This window comes from Ascidiella aspersa, chromosome 9 (genome assembly GCF_963924565.1).
Source record: "Ascidiella aspersa chromosome 9, kaAscAspe10.2, whole genome shotgun sequence".
NCBI lineage: Eukaryota > Metazoa > Chordata > Ascidiacea > Phlebobranchia > Ascidiidae > Ascidiella > Ascidiella aspersa.
This window is the reverse complement of record NC_139455.1, coordinates 3,026,351-3,045,986: the sequence shown is the minus strand read 5'-3', so window position 1 is coordinate 3,045,986 and position 19,636 is coordinate 3,026,351. Positions and strand designations below refer to the sequence as shown.

General features: G+C 36.9%; 3 protein-coding genes across 4 annotated transcripts; 1 reads left to right on the top strand and 2 right to left on the bottom strand.

Moving 5' to 3' along the window:
- The first annotated feature begins 623 nt into the window (after positions 1 to 623).
- On the top strand, positions 624 to 4,445 carry LOC146131906 (uncharacterized protein C11orf42-like). Its single transcript, XM_083397514.1, has 7 exons — positions 624 to 702; positions 1,293 to 1,408; positions 1,776 to 1,924; positions 2,535 to 2,746; positions 3,281 to 3,452; positions 3,914 to 4,041; positions 4,387 to 4,445. The coding sequence occupies exons 1-7, from the start codon at positions 624 to 626 to the stop codon at positions 4,443 to 4,445; spliced, it is 915 nt and encodes a 304-aa protein (XP_083253640.1).
- A 759-nt stretch (positions 4,446 to 5,204) lies between these two features.
- On the bottom strand, positions 5,205 to 11,088 carry LOC146131905 (replication factor C subunit 3-like). Its single transcript, XM_083396639.1, has 8 exons — positions 10,915 to 11,088; positions 9,302 to 9,476; positions 8,903 to 8,978; positions 8,355 to 8,474; positions 7,763 to 7,893; positions 6,972 to 7,086; positions 6,172 to 6,294; positions 5,205 to 5,428 (listed from the first exon to the last, which is right to left on the bottom strand). The coding sequence occupies exons 1-8, from the start codon at positions 11,051 to 11,053 to the stop codon at positions 5,237 to 5,239; spliced, it is 1,071 nt and encodes a 356-aa protein (XP_083252765.1). The 5' UTR covers positions 11,054 to 11,088; the 3' UTR covers positions 5,205 to 5,236.
- Positions 11,089 to 13,814: 2,726 nt separating this feature from the next.
- LOC146131904 (microtubule-associated protein 1 light chain 3 gamma-like) lies at positions 13,815 to 18,320 on the bottom strand. 2 transcript variants are annotated; one of them, XM_083396762.1, is made up of 4 exons: positions 17,301 to 18,317; positions 16,469 to 16,524; positions 16,042 to 16,148; positions 13,815 to 14,195 (listed from the first exon to the last, which is right to left on the bottom strand). In XM_083396762.1, the coding sequence occupies exons 1-4, from the start codon at positions 17,356 to 17,358 to the stop codon at positions 14,036 to 14,038; spliced, it is 381 nt and encodes a 126-aa protein (XP_083252888.1). In that variant the 5' UTR covers positions 17,359 to 18,317; the 3' UTR covers positions 13,815 to 14,035. The 2 variants fall into 2 exon arrangements, with proteins under 2 accessions (XP_083252888.1, XP_083252889.1); XM_083396763.1 differs by lacking the exon at positions 16,469 to 16,524 and having other exon boundaries at positions 17,301 to 18,320.
- Positions 18,321 to 19,636: the final 1,316 nt, after the last annotated feature.

The following is a 19,636-nucleotide window of genomic DNA, read 5'->3' as shown; positions in this document are numbered from 1 at the left end:
CATGTTTTATCCTCCTAAATTATAGCAGTAACACCAATTTCGATTCCTGGTAAACGCAGGATATTAAACGTAAAAACAACGCTGTTTCAAAAACATCTCGAAGCTTAAGTTTATATGTTGTTATACTGTATATTTGCTTAATACTCCTCCATGTATGTACATTCAACGTATTGAATTTAGGCTGGTTTTATTCAACAGCCACTTTTTACTAAGCTCGTTTAATCTTAGTTGAAACAAATAAACTGCATTTGGACCTGATTTATATGAATATAAAGTTTAAATATATAACTGCACAGCAAAGCGTTCATTTTATATCAGAATAATGTACTTAGAAATTGTAACTCATAACTTTTACCTTTACAAGATAACTTGGAGGTTTTGCCAACACGAATAATAAATGGCCCACTGTGACATCACAATAAAAACTGAGATTACAGTACAAAACTAGTAATACAAATTGATTGATATTTTTAAGGAAAGCAAGAAAGGTATAAAGATGTTTTCCAAAAAGGGGCCAAAACTGAACGAAGCGACTTAATTGGAAGATCTATTCTACGATGAAAGATATAGTTTTTAGTCTATCAATCAATCGTTAATAACGCTGTGAAGAAAAGCCGAGCGCAATGGTTTTGGAAGAGCCAATGTCGCCGCATATTTTCAGTCAGTTGACCTCATGCGACCCCGGATTAGCCTGGGAACTATGTAGGTAAGATGTTTCTATTTTAGGACCGTTTATAACAAACTAAAGAACTAAATAAAATATTTTTATCGTTTTTCAATCAATGTTTGCTCTACGCATTGTGTACATTAAAATATTTGCCTAATGTCAAACTTTGTTAAACCGCTTTTAGTTTGATTAAAAATACCTTGATTTTAAGCTTATAATTAGAACCCCGTTCAATTTTTACTTTTAGATTAAGTGCAATAACTTTTTATATCTAAAAAGATTAAAAATCTACCTTCGCTTCTAAAAGAATGTGCATAGTATACGATCGAGTGACTTAAAAATACTTCATAGAGGTGGTAAACAGATGTTTTAATCGGGGCCCCATTTTCCCTTGCTACTCTAAACCTCTATTTCCTTTAAACCTTTAGACCTGATTTCTAGAAAAAAAAAACTCTTTTTGGCTAATATAAATGTATAAACCAGAGTTCAACTTAACTCGTATAGAAATCAGCAAGCGGCGTACAAAAAATCATTTTTGGGGGGTGATTTAAATAACGTATCCTTAACTTACCCAGAAAAGGAAAACAAAGGTTTAGTTTAAAGTGATATTGTTATATATTTTGAGGTAGGAATTATGTCGGCTACCAGTTGCTTGGTAGTGACCCTGCAACCGTCCCCTTTCTGGACGAAGCATATCACTTCGTACCGTTTGGTGTGGTCGTTAAGAGAAGCAAGAAATCGGTAAGGAGGCTTAGTATAGGCTGTAAATTGCAAAGCTTAGCACGAATTGTAATCTGTATTGGCAAACTACTGGGTTAGACGACAAAATATTGTTGTATCAAACTAAATTTTCCTATGAAATACGAAAATAAAGGTTGCATTTTAGATATAAATCGTAGTAATATGATTTTAGAATGATTAACTGTAATTCTTAAGTAAATATAAGTTGTTCCTACAAAGTGATCGGATTAATTATTCAAAACCAATCGATTAAAACCTTAAAATATATACAGTCTCACGATACATTGCTTATTTAAAGTTTTCTGCTTGTGCATGCTTAAAATTCACCTGCAGTATTATGATATTTAAATACATTGATTGATTTCAGGCGTACGGCCCGGTGGGGACATCTAGCGGATCGGGAAAGTCGAGTTACGCGGTGGTTGGATCTATGTCGAGCATTACAGCGCCGCAAGTGGACAAGTCACCGTTCCACCAGAAACCGGAAAAGGTTCCGGATTATCAATTTAACGAAAAGTGAGTTGAGCCTTGTCTAAAAAATACTTCAACATATTTTATTCGAAAACGAGCGTCAAAGTAATGCTTTTTAAATCATGAAGTATATTTTTTTAAATAGCCGTCTGAGTTGTTAAAGCGAAATTGCCTCTAACCCTGTTTATTTCTATAACAGTTACGAAAAGCCCGTGCCAGGGTTTTTAAACAAGATGACGTTAACATTTAAAAAAGGCATTTCAACATTACAGATTAAAAATAACCTATTATAGTCTGGCATTGTAAACACTAGAGCTACCTATTTTTTACCATGACACTGTAGTCTGCAGTTAAATCAAGCAATATCCTTTCTGGCAAAAAAAAAGTGTGGTTCTAACTTTTTTTTCCAACTTGCCCTGACTTCAATAACTATATTTCTATCCTTAATCGGAAATCACTACCCTTAACTTAACACAATAGAAAAAAAATAACGGTCTGAGTGGGAAGATCTGAAATGTGTATGCCTAAAAAATGTTCATGGCACATCCCGAATTGGCTGCCATTTATGAAGATGTGCGCTAACACACTTCGTTTTTAGCACTACACCCTACCTAAAGGCAAAACCCTCTATTAACTTTGCAATACACTTTCGAAGGTTTGTTTACCGCATCTCGGGCATGCAAGACGGCATCAAGAAGGCGATCAAGATTAAGGTCTCGGGTACAGAGTGCTATGATGTGTCGCTCAGCATGGAGCTGGGCAAGCTGGTGCTGGACAAGCGCTTACCTGAGCTAGCAGATGTTAAAAAGCTTTTCGTCATTTATGAGATTTACTACGCGCAGTTCGTTAGCGTCAGCGTTACCATAGGTGGGCAATGTACAAAGCGTTTTTTATGTTGTAACGACTTTTGTGTGCTTGTTTTGCTGCGACTTTTTACACCCAATTCTATATGGATAGCTTGACGTATCATTATTGAATTACTATAGTTATATCAAAGTGATCAAGTATAAGTAACTAGTAGGTTTCAGCATTATAATGTGTATGTCTGATCTATCTGGCGTTTATGATGTGTTTTTGTGTTGAGATACGCAGTGTAGCCTATATATATGTGTATAAGATCCTATTACTTTCTTTGGAACACAGTATAGCTTGTCTAGGGAGGAGAGTCGGTTTAAACATGCCAGAGTGTGTCCAAAACATGATAAAAGTACAGCAATCAACTCCTTCCATGGGTGTCTAACAACTCAACCACCACAATAATGTGGTTGGATAAACTATTCCACCATACGTTATTCCATGTTAACGATTTATAATGTACCGCCTTATCGATTCCAAACTTACTATTGCTAGGTTACATAGTCCCTTGAACTAATTTAAATCAGCCTTTCTTCCTTCTTACAGGCGAACAGCACCCGGGGAGCCAATACATGGACACCACCAACCGAAAGTTCACGCATGACCGACGCATGCCGATCGGCTTCAACGCACAAAAGTTCCCGCTCATGTCAAACGGTTGCGTGGGCTTCATGGAAAACTCAAGCCTGGACGGTTTGAGGGAGGGGCGCTGGAAAAGGTAATCAAGGCCAGGGTTCGACAACCTACGGGCGCATTTTTGACAAATCAGAAACGTGACCGTTTTACTTACTATTGGGCTATTTTAACTACGTATATCAAAACATTCCCTCTAATTTTTCCAAAGGTACTATAAATTATAGCTTAAAAAAGTTACGACCCTTTACAACTCCTCAGCAGTTTCCAACGACGCGTCTTTAAAAATCTGTTTGTATGTTTTGAACAAAGCAGCTTTGTTTGTTTGAATGTACAAATGTTAGCAAATGCCACTAAAAAAAATACGCAGATTATTAAGAGAGAAAATACGCAGCCCGGGCGTTTTTTAATGTTCATTAGGCCTATAAAAGCAAAGGATATGAGAAAAATCGTTTCTAAAAGTAGAAAAAGTGGGTTAGGCTTGTTGGACAGTTTACAAAATCTTAATTTTGTAAAGAAAGATCCTTAACATTTCATTTTGTCCAGGTCTACGCGACTAAGGAGCGACCCCCTTCCGATGGCCCCCGCCAACCCAGGACCCTCCCAAACATGGTCCATTGGGGCACCCAAGGCGGCCCGCCGGAACCCCAGGGACCTTCTACCGGGCGTTCCAGGTAATTCTTAAAAAAACTAAAGATAGTTTGCCGTTTAAAGCAGTTTTGTAATGACTGAAGTTACTGTTTTTAAATGACTAGATTTTTGGATAAATATGTTGATTTGAACATAAGTCATTGTGTTAAATAACTTTGGCAACTGATGACTTGACTAGGCCTTGTGGTATTTCAAAAAGCCTTGTTTACAACACCTTTCTGGATAATTAGCTTAATTTTATGATCACTGACCAATACTAAGCAGTCAGGATTCACAAAAGCCGCAAACAACATAAACAAAGAACCTAGTTCTTTTTGAAGGAAGGACGTTTACAATTTGTTTCTTACGACGTGACGTCATTTTTGCAGGTTCGCGACGAAACGACCCTCTACCGCCACCGCCCGAGGAAAGTTCGTCAGATGAATAACGACGATAGGAGCGTTGTTCGTAAAACTCCATACTCTACTGCACTTATTTTTGCCTCTACGCATTTTTTAAGCCATGAAAATGAAATTGTTATGTACCTGGGTGTTTTGCGCGACGACAAGACACAGCAAATAACTGGGCTGAGATACATTTTGAGATGTATTACAAGAACTGGCAAATACTATTGTAGGCTAGTAGCAATGAACTATAGAAACGTGGTCAAAAGTTAATGTGTGTAAGTCGACATGCAAAGTACTGGCGTACTTTTGTAAAATTAATACATGGTAACGGAACTTTCTCTGATCTAGGATTTTGTACCCGGAAAAAGTTAACTGCTGAAAAACAAAGTGAAAAAAGCCATCAACCATCCTTTCATAGTTCTTCAGGGTTGCCAGACAGTTTTATGAAAAAACTCTGCGGCATTCAAACACTTTTCACAGAAACTTTGGAGCATAATGGCTGGAAGCCGTAGAAAGACGTAGTAAGAATATCAAAGCCCATACAGAAGTAGGCATCATTTTGACATTCTTACAACGTTTTCAAAGTTTGTAGGGTTTTCTAAAAGTTTGTAGGTTTTTTTTCTTTCTGGATACACAACTTAAACTGGACATAGAATAAATTTAAAAAAATATTAAAACATTTTGGAACAACATATGGTTTTTCAAAGACTTTTCAAAACGTGAAAACAAATTCCCCTAAAAAAATTCCCAAAAATTGAGGTCTGAACTCTCTGTGGCTGCATTAACAACTCCGCAAAAAAAAATAAAAAAATCCAGGGGGTCAGCGGTCGAATCAGAACATCATAGCATCCAGCCCTTCTTCCATAAATTGCTTGTATACGCTCATAAACTTGGCCACGAATGCCTCGATGTGGTAGATGGGCTTCTGTCCGACGTGCGTTCGATGTTCGTACTCTGCAACCAGCTGCGTGATTTGAGTCTTCACCGTCCCGTCGCAGTTGTGCATCAGCTCGGTATAGATCCCCTGGGTGGGCCGCAAAATTAACAAGCGTTTTTTTTGTTATTTAACATGGTACGAAGTATGACATCTTACGAAAGTTATCAGTAAACCTCTAAAAAAACGCGAAGAATACAATTTACGATTGGCGGACGGATTTTCATCCGGCAAACATTTCTGTTAGAATAACTCTAAATAACCGTATTTTAAATTTATTATTGCTATAAGCTCTGAGTTAATACAATAACCCCGTTGATCGTAGTATAATTTAGTTCTTACCTAACAACGGCAACTACCTTTTAGATAAAATATATATATATTGTCAGAGTTCGTTAAAGTTCCTTAACCTAAAAAATGATAGGGTTCAATCGATTTGTTATTCTAACGTGTTTCTCACTATAGTACAAAGGCCCTTAAAGGGAGCCGGCCATTTAATATAGCCCTTCAAGGGGATGCTCTTGTCTGAAGCTAAGCTCTCATCCGGAGTGGTTTGTCGATAAGCGGGTTTTGTGGCAAAATAATCGAGTTTCCACGCTTTTTCTAACTACACCCGGTCCATATATGCGTCACAGTGTGCAATCTAGGCTTTCATACTATCCGCCATCCAAATTGGCAGTGAAATGCACATAAAAAACGGCAAAAATTAAAACAAATGTATAAAGGAATTTTTGTCAAACTGCGCCATAAAAAACATTTCAAACTAAAAAAAAAACTTCGACTTGCTTTCAGTTAAACTTAGTGCTCTGTACAAAATCGCACTCGGTTTGTACCTTCATAATAATGTCGGCGGGAATGCACCGGGTCAAAAGTTCGTAGAGTCTTTGTCGAACTTCGAGAAGGCGCTTCGGGCTTTGTTCCGAAACAATGGCGTTGGCGGTTTCTCGAAGGTAGATCTTTTCGGAAAAATCAAAGACAACATAAACCTCTAAATTTCACGAAAGAGAGGTCTCGCTAATAGGTAAGCAAGGGACAATATCATCAGCACTAGAATTCGGCAAGAGGTGTTATTAAGCACTTATAAAGCCGCATAGAGGTACAATGTAATATGTCAATATAAGATAAATAAAATTGGTAACAAAAGAGGCTGGTGCTTTCAAGTTATGGGGCTATACTTTTTAGTAGAGGTGTCCGGAAAGTGCATTTGAGTCGAAAACCGATGTCAAATGTTAGTATCGGTGTTAGTATACTGTTACGTGCTTAATTAGCACTACAAAATTATCACCGGTTGCTAATTACGCCGACTGTAAATTCTAACATTCATCGAACGACACGTTGAGCCAAGAGGAGGAGGACTACAACATATACTCTTTTGATACTAGAATTAATGAAAAACAATTCGAGGTAACTAAACTCAATTAGTTAAACCTGGAAAAAAATACCGTTATTTTTGCTTGTCTTTATTATTTTGCTTGTCTTAGCATAGAAATGACGTCATTTGGTATCGGATGGCGATACATTTTGTTCAAAATATCGGGTATAGTTAAAACAGGTTCCTCTGGCAATATATATTATTTTCTACCAACGTTTCGACTTACATGACGCGTAAAAAACTTTCTAAATGAAACGTTACCTCCCAATCTGGATCCATAATGACTTGGTCAGGTGTGAATGGAAACTGTTGCACACGGCACGTTTCACACATGAGAAGGGCGCGTCGTAAGTTTCGCTTGGAGGCAGTCGTTATCCTAAACAAAGTTAGAGCAGAGTACTATTACTCTGAGAAAATACTCTAGGGCGACTAGGCGTATTCGTAATATTGTTTAAACTTCTATACCAGTTTAATAAAATAAACAAACAAACGGGGCAATATGAGCCCACACCAAAGGGAGGGTTAGCAAATTGCTAACCCTACCGCCGCTGAGGTACCGAGCCTTCAGAAAAAAAATATATTACTCTTGAGAATGAGACGTTGTCAGACAACGAACGGTTGTTCGAAAATATGAAATCGGAGCCGATACTCCGATACTAAGGGTGGTATCGGTGCCGGTCCGATACCAATTTGATATAGAATTTTAGCCATGATTTGGATCCAATGCAGTGATTTTTTTCTGTAAAAGGTGAATTTATCAGCAAATAGTAGGTTAACAACTCAAAAATTTCTTAAGCAAATTAAAAAAATACCTTTAAACATTTTGAATTCATTTATTTTGCTTGTTCGATTCCAACAATGACTTACTTACTTTTTATGGTGTATATGCTATCTAGGTCACAAACCATGACTGAAACTAATTTGGTATCGAATCGTCAAAGATACCTACCCTAGCATTGAAAGATTGCTGATAGTACTCAATTACAAAGCACACAAGAAGAAATACATTTGCTGGTAACGAAACCCAAGCTTAGACTAAGTAAATCAGAAACCTTTTTGCAAGCTCTGGTGGCAATTTTATGCCCTTCTTTTTGCAAACGGCAGTCAGAATCTTGATTATTTCTTCTTCAGAAGGGGCGGGAACTCTTAAAGCAAGGCATCTGCTTCGAATAGCCGGAATCACCTTAATTGCCAAATTAAAGCAATTTTACAAAGTCATGGTTACTGACTTTCAATTTTTTCATATTGTGGTTCCCTTTGAAAGTAAGAACACATTTTGCGGCACTCATGATAATATAACATATAATTTGAACACAAAAAAGTATAAATGTTAGGGCTATGGTCAACACGATTAAAAATAGGTTTAAAATTGTTTCTTTCTCAATGCACTGCCCTGATACATAACTTCTAAATAAAATAAATTCAAACACTATTCAAAGAAAAAAGAAAGGTAAATCATTCAAAACGTTCAAAATGATACCAACTTCTGTATGAACTTTGATATTCTTACTACAACTATTCAAAGACAATTTTTAAGACATATAATTTCAATGATATAAAGACTTTGCTGTTACCAGTTACCCACAGATACAAATAAGAGATTGGGAGAATAAACATTGTTTGGAAGAATATTTATTAACCTACCTTACTGGTAGAGTTGCAATAAAGTATGAGGCGACACGAGTTTATGTATTTTTCCATCGTTCTTCTCAGAGCATGTTGGGCATCTCGCGTCAATCGATCAACCTCAGTCAGAATAATTACCTGAAAGCATGTTAAAAGTATTTAATCATTTTGATATACAGATGGCCCTTATAATCCAGGTATTGAAACATGTTGTTACCAACTGTTAGCATAGTGCATTGTATTTCCCTCTGGCTTTTTAAAAATGAAGACCCCATTAAAATTTATTATTACAAAACACACTGCTTGCTTATATAAAATTTAGTTGTGAAGATAAAAATTACTGGTAAGTGACATAAGTGTAATCATGCAAAATTTAACACAACACACTGATCTGCATAATTAAATGTTTTTATCAGTACATAATTGCTAGCGTACATAAATTACTTTTGCTTTGTCTGTAGTAGTATATCCTAAGCGCGTCAGATAAGGCATTTCAACCATTGACAGTGTTGAAACACCACAAATTGTAGTTATCTATATTTCATTGGCAATCGACCAATAGTTACCTTAAAATGTTTCTGAGATGAAGAATCCAGTGGATTTGATTGAGCAACTGTCTTTATAAGTTCTTGAATTACAACTCTAAATAAAGGACAGAAAAATTGCAAAAAATAAGTTGAAAATATGTTTTAAATATAAATTTTCTCACAGTGTTGTTTTGCCTGTATTTTACCAAAGATTAACCGGCACCATCTGATCAGTGTGTGCTACATAAGGGCCCAGTTACGCTAAAATGACAATCATTATTACTGTATATATATTTTAAAAAGTCAGATTTTTCTTCACTACAGAGTCTATATTACTGATATATTCCAGAAGTAAATTAGTGAATTACTGTTTATTTACTGTGAATAAATAATTGTCTTACTGTGAATTTTCCACAATTTTATACTTTATAAACTTACCGATCATAAAAGCCTGCATCGCTTGGTGTGACCTCAATATGATAGTTGCTAGCCAGGGTGGCTATTTCCAGTCGTTTTTTGGATGGGGTTGTAAACGTGTGCTTTTCGATTCGCAGCCTTTCTACCCCTGAGCCATATAACTCTTTCAGCAGACACATGATTCTGGTTTTCTTTCCTGAAAATCAGTTGGCCTTTAGATAATAAAACAGTCAACAACAGTCCATAATATTACTAAAGCATTTACAAGGTTTTGGGTACAATACAAGTTAGGCTTTAGAATGAATAGAAAGCAAGTAATGAAACTATTTTATTAAGTGCAAATGTTTGTAAATAAAAACAATATATCAACATCTGCTTTCTATTGCCTTTAATTAAAGATTCTCTAACTGTGTGTTGCAACACTCTGGTGTGTTGTTTTAATTTTCAAAAGCGTCCAGCAATTATTCTATTTTCTATATAAGCTCAATTGGTATACTTGAATGCTTGTATAATAATATTTTATTCTAACATGCCCATTCAAAATTACTGTTATAAAAAAACTACAGCTACTAATTTTTATTTTCTGCTATGAGCAAGAGAAAAAAGTTTAAAAACCACTGCCTTCACTACCAAAAATAAATCATTGTCATTACATTTTTATCTCTAACTGTACAGAAGTTTTTCAACCTAAACTTAAAGCGTAAGGGCCAGATTGGAAACTTTGGATATTGCGCGGGGGAGATGTTTTGCAGCTGAAAAGATGCGCGGCTGAAAATAAAATTTCGACTTGAACTTGCGCGGCTGAAAATAAACCATTAGGCTACTGAAAGTTGTAAATTGCGAATTTATATTAAACTTACAGCGTTAATAGAATACTTGAATCACTGCGCAATTTTGGGTTGGTGTGCGGGCGCAGTGCGCAGGTAAATATTTAAAAAGCTGGATAGTGTAGCATTTAATATGCAATATTACTCGATATTGCCTAATTTGACGTCAGTATGTACGTGACCGTTGTCCACCGATGCATGACCAAAACGCCGAACTGTGCGTTTTTTGGCGTTTCGCAGGGGATTCTATATGATGCATTATATTATATACGTCTTATAGACTAGCGTTAAAAAATGTTATGCAGCTTCGGTATGCGGCCCGCCAATTTTTTTTGTGCTTGTTAAGTTTCATACAGAAGTTCACGCGGCTGAAGTTTTGCGCGTTTGCTCGAGCTAGATTTGCGCGCCTGAACACATTTTCTATAAAATGCGCGGCTGTGACCGCGGTTGAAAGTGCACTGCGTGGGGGATAAATCCCCCGCGCAGGCCAAACTTTCCAACCTGGCGTAAGGGTAGCTAAAAAAGCAGGTCCCGTAAACATTTTCATAAAAAAAGTTTAAATCAAGCAGTCATCTACCTAACTGAACATAAAAGATATTTAAAAAAGGGCGTTGGTCTACAATTCTACCAATTTTTCTTTAGATACAGTAAACGAAAGCAGTTGTCAAAAATGATATTGCAAACTGAGGAAATAGATATATTAACACTTTGGCCACTCAAACCTAAACTGTAACCCGCTTAAAATCCAAAAAAAGCCTACAAAAAATCCTAAAAGTGGTAGAAAAAAAAGATTTTACAAATTCATACCTGCTCCAGGTGGGCCGTACACCATGAGATGTGGAAAATCACCGACTTTGACGAGTCTTTTCAGGTTCTCAGCTTGCTTGAGGTGGAAATCAAGCTTTGATAGAGATTTTGGCCGATGCTTGTCCACCCAAAGACTCATATTGATCGATTTTAATAGAAAATATATAACTACACAAAACAACTCTATGAAACAAGAGAAACATCGGATAAGACTTTTGTAAGTAAGCCAGGGGAATATATACATTTTGTATACACTGCTCAGAGAATATATATTTCGGCGCTAGTCTAGAATCCTACCACAGTTCTAAAATCAACGCACAAAATTTGAGTTAGGGTGTGGGTTAGCGTTCGGGTGTGGGTGAGTCAAGTATTATTATATTCTTTGTTTAATAATAATACTTGACCCACCTTAACCCAAACGCTAACCCGCACCCTAACCCAAATGGTGTTTCGTTGTGGTAGGATTCTAGACCAGCGCCTATATTTCTTCTACACTCGCCAGCTTTTTCAAATTGAATGACCACACTGGCATTGTCAGTTTACAAAATCTTTTATTATTCACAACCCAATTGGCCCCAATTTGCCTGTCCGCCAAAGTTTTTGGTGTGGAATACTTTACTGCGCTGGTGAAGTTTTTTGGTGTGAAAGGATTCCTGCGGTCAGCGTTGGTCTAGTCTAGAATTATACAACAACAAACATTACTTGGGTGAGGGTTATCATTTGAGTACGTTAAGCAATAACAATTGTTGATTCTAGACCACCCCCGGTCTAGTGAATTAAAAAAAAAAAAGTGTATATATATATATATATATATATATATATATATATATATATTTTTATATAGTCCAATGGGGATTTCGGCCAAACAAACTTGCGGCACCACAAATTATGAAATGGAGTAGGAATGGACTAATGAATTAGAAATGTCGCAATTTTTAGTTCCCAAAACGTGGTATTCCTATGGTTAAGGAAAGGGTAGATTACATCATAAGTTTGCAGCGCTAAAAAAGCTTTGGCGCTGGCCTACAATTTTTGCACAACGAACAATATTTGGGTTAGGGTGCGTCTTAGCGTTTGGGTAATGGGTTAAGGACGGTCAGTCAAGTATTATTATTAATTGATAAATATAATAAAACACCCCCAGCCACAACCAAATGCTAACTCACACCCTAACCCAAATAATGTTGGCAATATCAATTCCTGGACAAAAATGTGGTAGTACCAGCGCCAAAACTTTTGCTTACTTTTAACTTAACACACAATCACAAAACGAAATGTCTTTACATTTTTCATTCCCGCCAAATCATAAATGTTGTTAAATATTTTCATAGAAATCTTAAAAGATAGCGTTAAGAATTTTTTTTACACAACTGAGCAAAGAGATTTAGTATCTTTAAAACTGAGGTTCAGATACGAAAAGGCAAGCAAGGAAAACTTCCCTTAGATAAATTTTAAAGTAAAAACTAATATTTCTAGTTTAAATCGAAAAAATGAAAGTAGAATAATTTTCTACAGGAACGCAGCGATTTTTGTCACAAAGTTACGTCTAAACGTGGCGTCCTAGCAGAGGCTCAGAGGGGTCGAGAAACAAACGTGACGCTAATGCTTGATGCATTCTGTTATTTCAAGAAAATTTATATTGAATGGTATTTACAGTACCTTACTATTCAATTAAAGGCGCGCATAATAACTGTGGCCTTCCTTTGGAGCTTGTGTTGCTCAGTTGGTAAAGCGACGGTCCCGCTATGGCCGAAGGTAGTGAGTTCTAAACTAACCGCAGGCTAGTTGTTTTCTATCCACTCTTGTTTGCAACATTGATGAAAAGATTCGGTTTGTCCGCGATGACTTTCGGTGTGCTATTAGTAGCAATTTGTAAATTGTATCTGATACACGTTATGTGCCTGTAACGCTATTTGCTGCTTTACTTTATTCTTTAAGAGGTCTGCAACTATATCCACGTTAGTTATTGTGAATTTGTGAACTCGTTTTGAAAGAAGCAAGGTTCAACTTAACACTTACGGCCCGAGGGTGCAATAGTGCCTTTAATACGTAATTAATCACATACTTCTCTACCATCACCTAGCGGTAGTAAAAATTCGTAAAACAAAAATCGTAAATAATTCTAATCAATTTACTTTTCCTGGTTTCCGCTTTTGTCTGTATACTTCTCGAGAGGAAACTATCTCTGGCTTCTTCTGTGCTTAAAAAGTCACAAAGCAAGTTACGAACTGTATGTCAGATTGCACATCACGCAAGGGAATTATAATTTTATTGACGTCAGTGTATTGTCGAAGGTTAACAGAATTATGAAAACGCAATGTGAATGCATGCTTTGTAGGCCGTCCGAAATAAGAAAAATCACAGTGTTACTTTAATTCTAACATAACGTTTCACTTCCGACTTGATTTTAGGCGCAATGCTCTCTTAAAACCGTGCGGTCTTTAAGCAAACAGTATGTTTTTCTTAGACGGAATGTAGCGTTTACGACTGCAAGTGTGAAAAAGCCACAAAGCAATAGAAAAACCGATTGGCTCTTTTGCCAAGACTACCGGAATTTTGAAGCAATTTGCATTAAAATACATCCACAGTTTGGCGGTCACACGATTCACCAAAAACGTTTGAAAATATCTGTGAACAGTGGAGCATCATTTCGCTATGCAAATGTATAGCAATACTCGGGACATTCGCGCAGTAAAATCTGCGTTTTGCCCACTTGTAGACCCGGCTAAACATCAAGGTACAGCAGTGAACACATGTAACATTCAAAAAGCACAAAAAAGTAGGAAAACTAACATGATTTGAATGTGTACGTCGTTCGCAGTTTTTGTAACGAATTTAAAAAAAAATAATAAGAACGGACTCACTAACTCAGAGTAAGCCCCGAGTAAGCCCAATCAATTTGGCTAAATCAAACATTAGACCAGTATAAAGATTACATAGCGGGGTCACTAATCCTTTATCACAGGCATATTAAACAAAAAATAAATACAAAATTCGTTCTCCAATATAGCGATTTCTCGCTTGCTTCGAAAACTTTAAAACAGATCGCTCAGTCGCCGACAATACAACAACAACAGCATTAATAGTAACTATAATCAGCACAGCTATAGTTGCCAGTCGTTCATCCAAACATCTCCTGTGAGGCGTAGGTCATGTAGAGGAAGCCGTCTTCGTCCATATTGTCGTGGTAGATCTCTGCCATGGTCATCGACATGCTTGGCATATGGCGCTTGCTGACTGTGAAGTAGACAGCCTGGGAAGAGCCAACGCACATACGGTTCCTGTAAGGCAAAGGGGAAGTGATTAATTTTAGAAAATATAAAGAATTAATTCAATGATAGATACGCACAAATATGTGTTCAACCACTGTGATCTTCAAAGGAAAGCAAGTAGACAAACAACCATGCGCCAATGCTTGCTACATAGGGATCTACAGTACCACATCATAAATCAATGAAAGATACACAAACATAGATACACAAACGTGTTTAACAACTGTGATCAATGTATTCTGAAGCTGCTTTTTGACCAACGATTACGGCTTACGTATCCAGCAAACCGAAAGCCATTGCAGACTCACCAAATCTGTTGATCTATGATGCAAGCAGGGCAGACTAGAAAGGAACTATAGCCAACTTGTTTCTCAACTCGCCCCCTCTGCTCTAAATCAGTTGGTAAAGCAACGGTCCCGGTATGACCGGAGGACGTGAGTTCGAACCCCACTGCAGGCTAGTTGTTTTTCTAGCCTGTCTTGCTTGCATTATTGATCGATAGATTCGGTCTGCGATAGCTTTTGGCGCACCAATAATCAATTCATTGTTAGTTTTTGTGTTCCCTTTTTGTCCCCTTTTTATTTTTACCATTTTATGGACAGACAGATTATTTTGTACTGGGGGTTGTATCCAGTATTTATGAATTGTACTTTGTACACACACAAAAAATTAAGAATTGCGCTGAGACGGCATTTTTCATATCGGTGTTAAAACATAATATCACGTAGCTGGCATGCCCTGTCTTAAAATAGGATTTTTAACAGAACTTCTTGTTTTCTCATTTGATAAATTCATAAAGTGAAACTTCATTAGCATCGTTAAACTTTCATGAAGTAATAACGTTCGCCGAGACAAAATCGAGCTTTTCAACACGCGTTGTTTTTAATGCCTTTCTAATACTGCGCACTTTACCTCCGCAATAACGCCATAGACAGAGTCACGAAATATGACGTCATTGTTTACTGGCGGCAACAAACAACGTGGTGCAACTCTACACGACATGACGTTATACATTTTGTTGGGTTGTTCTTGTTTATGCGTCTAAAGTGGGGGCTATTTGAGGGTGACAAACATGGCCGAAAGAGAGTGGTTAAAGTCATGTTAAAACCTAATAAATGGGTAGACGACGGACGTGATTTAAAAAGAAAAGTGGCGCTTCCCCAAGTTTGTGTTAAGTAAAATTATTTCAGCAGGTTTTAGTTTTTTTCTGGAACATTAAACGATTCCTTGGAATAATTAATTTAAACGTTTAGCAAATCATATTCAACTTCATTCTTTTAGAAACGAATGATCTTTAGCGGAATTGATAGTCTTAAGAATTACCAGTGATTAAGTTGAAGTTCATTCTTAGAGATTTATTGATTACGGGATTGCGCGTTATAAGCTAAAGTATTATACAATTTGGCTCAAATTGTTTCATGGGGCCTCTATCCTGTATCACTAAGTTTAACCGGCTAAACATTGCGAAACCAAATCTTTCCGATAACACATTTTTTGCACCTGCTCAGCATTGTTAGAATTGATTTTCCGAACGATGGCTTGGCGCAAGCTCTTTAGGAAGCACTGGACTAGTAGTTAAACAAGGGCGTTGTTTTTGTGAAAGCTTGGCGTCCATGTGCAAACATGCATGTGTGTTACCTTTGACAATTTACTACATGCGGCTTTAAGGCAGTCGTTGCAAGAAATAAACAACTCTTCTAGGAACAGACTGTGCTGTATGGAACTTTTACACGAGTCAAAGATTTATTTGTTGGTCATTACGACGATCGGAACATCTTAAAATGGTTTGTTATCGAAAACACTTGCGATATTTACGTATAAACAAATCCGTTACAGAATGATATTGTAACCTTACCTGATAATCGTTGCAAACTGACTCATGGTCATTTCTTGTGGAACGAGATACTTGGTTTTGTCCAAAACTGGCAGGTACTTTTCTTTCCTGTAACGTTCCACGATAATCTGCAGTAGAGGGGGTCGTTTTAAGCTAATGTTAAAATGATATATTGCTTTGACATCTAAAAGCTAAAAAGGAAATAAATGTGTGTGTTTGGGTGCACAGACACGGCAAATAGAAAAAATAAAGACAAATTTTTGTTCTACATGGTGTGCAACGAAAATCCCATCACATTTTCGCTGTCAAAAAGTAAATTTCTCAATGATTGGTTAAAAACATTTCACATACTTAATTCCTGTAAAATCTGTATTTGAAACATAGCACATAAAACAAAGTGGTCTTTTCTACTTATTTTTTTATGAAATACAATACATGCAACTCTTACGGGTACTTTAGTTGGAAACTTTTCCCTTATTCCATTCACTTCCAATTTCCTTGTGACTGTGAAACAACATGTTTTAAAACTTTAAAACAACCTGTTGCGTAAGCCACCTAGCCCTTGGTTTAACGTTGGCCTTTAGGAAAGAAATGGACGCGTAAGAAATAAATTATTTAAAGCGTGCTTTAAGCCTTCTGGAAAACGCAGCCTTTTGTTATTAAAATCGAGATCGTGACTACTCGAATTCGAGCGGAATTGTTGACTGAAGTTAAAACGAAATAGACAACCCAAGCTGTCACCCAGTCAACAAATCATTCGTGTTTTGGGCTAGATTAGCTTGTAGCCTAAAGCTGCCTTCGCTGTAACCATTTGCTGGCAGTTAATCACGTGCTTTTACGAAATTCATACTCATGCAATTTTATTTATTTGTCTAATGTCTTCCGTCAAAACAACTTGATTTAAGTTACCCGATACGATAAATCTAACTGTACGCCAAAATCGAATTTGCTATCACATATCTTAGGTTGGGTATAAAACGCTAAAAGTAATTTATTTTTAATTTATGAAAGTGAACAACACATACTTAAGCTATGTTAAACGTGGCAGTATTGAATGTGCCATATAATCAAAACGTAGACTTTCTTGGTTCTAAATTTTTAGGGTAAATTTTTAAATTGCTATTATAGGGTAAAATAGGTCAACTATTTACATTAAGTATGCAAATATTTGGTCACGATGACATGTAAACTAAACTTTGAAATGGTTTGATTAGAGCCTAATTAACCGCAAAACCCCAACGGGGGCAAAAATGTATGCCAAACCATTTTAAGTCACTTACCCAGGGTCTTGGTTTCCTTGAAGGACTTTTGCTGTCCGTTCTTTTGCGACGGTGCCATGCTTAGTTTCGGCCAGTTTCTCAGTCGCCGCTCTCTAAAAGCGCAGACCGACTGACAGAGAGGCAGCCTGCTTACATAAACAACACTCAACCAGTCAAGCAAAAAACAGCAGTTTTATTGACAGGGCGCTACGCTAGTTTTGCACCAGATAGCTGCTGAAAGTGGAATGAAGCCCACCCCCTCAAACCAGCGGGTCCCGTGCTTGGCTTGATTGCGCGCGGTCTTGTGAGAAATTTCGCGTCTGCGCTGTAATCGTCTATGACGTCACTGTAAGCGGCACTTCACTTTCTGCTAGCCATTCGCCTAGACACCGGTAACTAGAAAGTGAAATTTGAAACTTGTAAAATAGCACGGAAATAATAATAATACACTTTCTTGGGTACAATTCTAAAACGAATTTTATCAAATTAGATTAGAACTGACTGAAACTTAACCGGAGAAACTAAAAAAATTACGTTGGACAAAGTAGCATTTTAGTAAAAATCAGAAAATGGATTAGAACACGAGAAAATATCAAATTACAATCAACATGACGTATCTTTCAAAAGGTTGATCTGAAACTGTTCAATATGTCTAGAAACGCTCGTAAACCAAGCATTGCAAGGTTTTGGTACATATGGAACATATGGAAATAGAAGAATAGGGCGATTTCATTTTTGTTTACCTACGAACGCGTGTGGCTCGCTCGCTACAAGCGTAAAACAGCTGCCCCTGGATTTTTGCCCTTACAACGGCGCAGACCACATTTTAATTTTGTATTTCTAAAATTTAGCTGTTGTCGAACTTATTAAAACCTAATATTCAGCTTTTTTCGAAAACCAAAAAGAAATGCTAATCTGCTAGAATACGGTTAAATTCGTCAACATAACTTTCTTAAGATTGCATTTATTACATTTATAAATGCAAACAAGGCATAGTAGTTGTGCATATTACAAACGCTTTAGTTTACAGCCCTGTTGTTGTTAGCACAAACTCGGCTCTGTAGCTTTACTTTCCAATTAAAAACGCCGCGTCACATCAGCAATAAAGTTGCCTGAATGCGCTAGCCTAGCACTAACTGCCACATTCTACATAAGCGAATTGCAATAGTGAACCAGCAAGCACAGCAGCGATAAAAGCATCCGTGGCACAACAAACCGGGATTGGCACTGCTGTCTCACTCAGCCCAAACACACGGAAATGTCACCAGCTGGAATAGCATCGAAACGACACCAAGGCCCTTTTCTCCTTTTCCACTACAGCAGTCTGCAGCCATGAGGCGACAAACTGCAAATTTTGCCCGTGGAGTTTTACCGGTTGCGCTGCGGTGCAAGCTCAAACCATTCAGCTGGATACTGCCTTCGGTTTAAAAGCTGATTGACTTGTCTGAGCGATAAGAATATTATCGCCTTCCATGGACAAGGACAACGGTCTTTTTTATGAATGGACCCTAATTGTATGTGTGCACAATGAACCATTGTTTTCAGTGCTTGTTATCGAATATTGTTTTTGTTAAACCTTGTGGTGTTATTTTATCGATTAGTAATTATAAGTGGCCTGAGGTAGAGCTGAATGTTTTTTAATGTCATGCGCGCATATTTTGTATTGCTTTATATGCGCAACAACATTTTGTTTTCGGTATTTTGTGCAATGCGATGAACCTTGTTTTTATGTAGGCATGAACTATTGTTTTTGTGTTGTAATAAAAAAAATTGTGATTTGTCGACTTCATGTATACTTTAAAATAATTAAAATCAGAATTTTCTGTTCGTAAATTAGCCAGAGAATGGCGATCAAACAGGGATAAAGTAGACTATTTTTTAACGCAACACATATCAAGCTACGTCATACCAAGACGTCTTTAACGATTAAAAGTATTTTTTCTTGCCTTGAGAGAATATACAACATCTTAATAATAAACATTACGTTATGTTAGGTTTCTCCAACGATATTTGTCTGTCTTGTTTAAATTCTTGAAAGGGGCCCTCGAACATAAAAAAAATAAATAGATTGCGACACCCATAAAGTTACAACGAACGTTACTGGAACAACTCTATGGCTATGTTGAAAATGATTAAGGATATATTCGAAACGTTCACAAAATGCTACCCACTTCTGTACTGGCGTTGACATTCTTGCCACGTATTACTAAAACCTTCAACCATTACTAGGATTTATTTGAAACATTCAAATCGCTACCTACTTCTATATGGGCTTTGATATTCCCACTAAGTATTACATTTTATTAACTTAATATTTCTACTACGTCTTACTGCTACAAGCTCTATCTATAATTATC

What these genes read in the sequence shown, in the direction of transcription:
- LOC146131905 (XM_083396639.1), bottom strand. Translation starts at nt 11,053, where the DNA reads ATGAGTCTTTGGGTGGACAAGCATCGGCCAAAATCTCTATCAAAGCTT. An exon ending in CCACCAGAGCTTGCAAAAAG is followed by an intron (nt 7,087 to 7,762) that starts GTTTCTGATTTA and finishes AACTTTGTTTAG; the next exon opens with GATAACGACTGCCTCCAAGC. An exon ending in TTATGGATCCAGATTGGGAG is followed by an intron (nt 6,295 to 6,971) that starts GTAACGTTTCAT and finishes TTTTCCGAAAAG; the next exon opens with ATCTACCTTCGAGAAACCGC.
- LOC146131904 (XM_083396762.1), bottom strand. Translation starts at nt 17,358, where the DNA reads ATGGCACCGTCGCAAAAGAACGGACAGCAAAAGTCCTTCAAGGAAACC. An exon ending in AGTTTCCAACTAAAGTACCC is followed by an intron (nt 16,149 to 16,468) that starts GTAAGAGTTGCA and finishes CCTCTACTGCAG; the next exon opens with ATTATCGTGGAACGTTACAG. An exon ending in CAGTTTGCAACGATTATCAG is followed by an intron (nt 14,196 to 16,041) that starts GTAAGGTTACAA and finishes TTTGCCTTACAG; the next exon opens with GAACCGTATGTGCGTTGGCT.
- LOC146131906 (XM_083397514.1), top strand. Translation starts at nt 624, where the DNA reads ATGGTTTTGGAAGAGCCAATGTCGCCGCATATTTTCAGTCAGTTGACC. An exon ending in CGGATTAGCCTGGGAACTAT is followed by an intron (nt 703 to 1,292) that starts GTAGGTAAGATG and finishes ATATATTTTGAG; the next exon opens with GTAGGAATTATGTCGGCTAC. An exon ending in AGGGAGGGGCGCTGGAAAAG is followed by an intron (nt 3,453 to 3,913) that starts GTAATCAAGGCC and finishes CATTTTGTCCAG; the next exon opens with GTCTACGCGACTAAGGAGCG.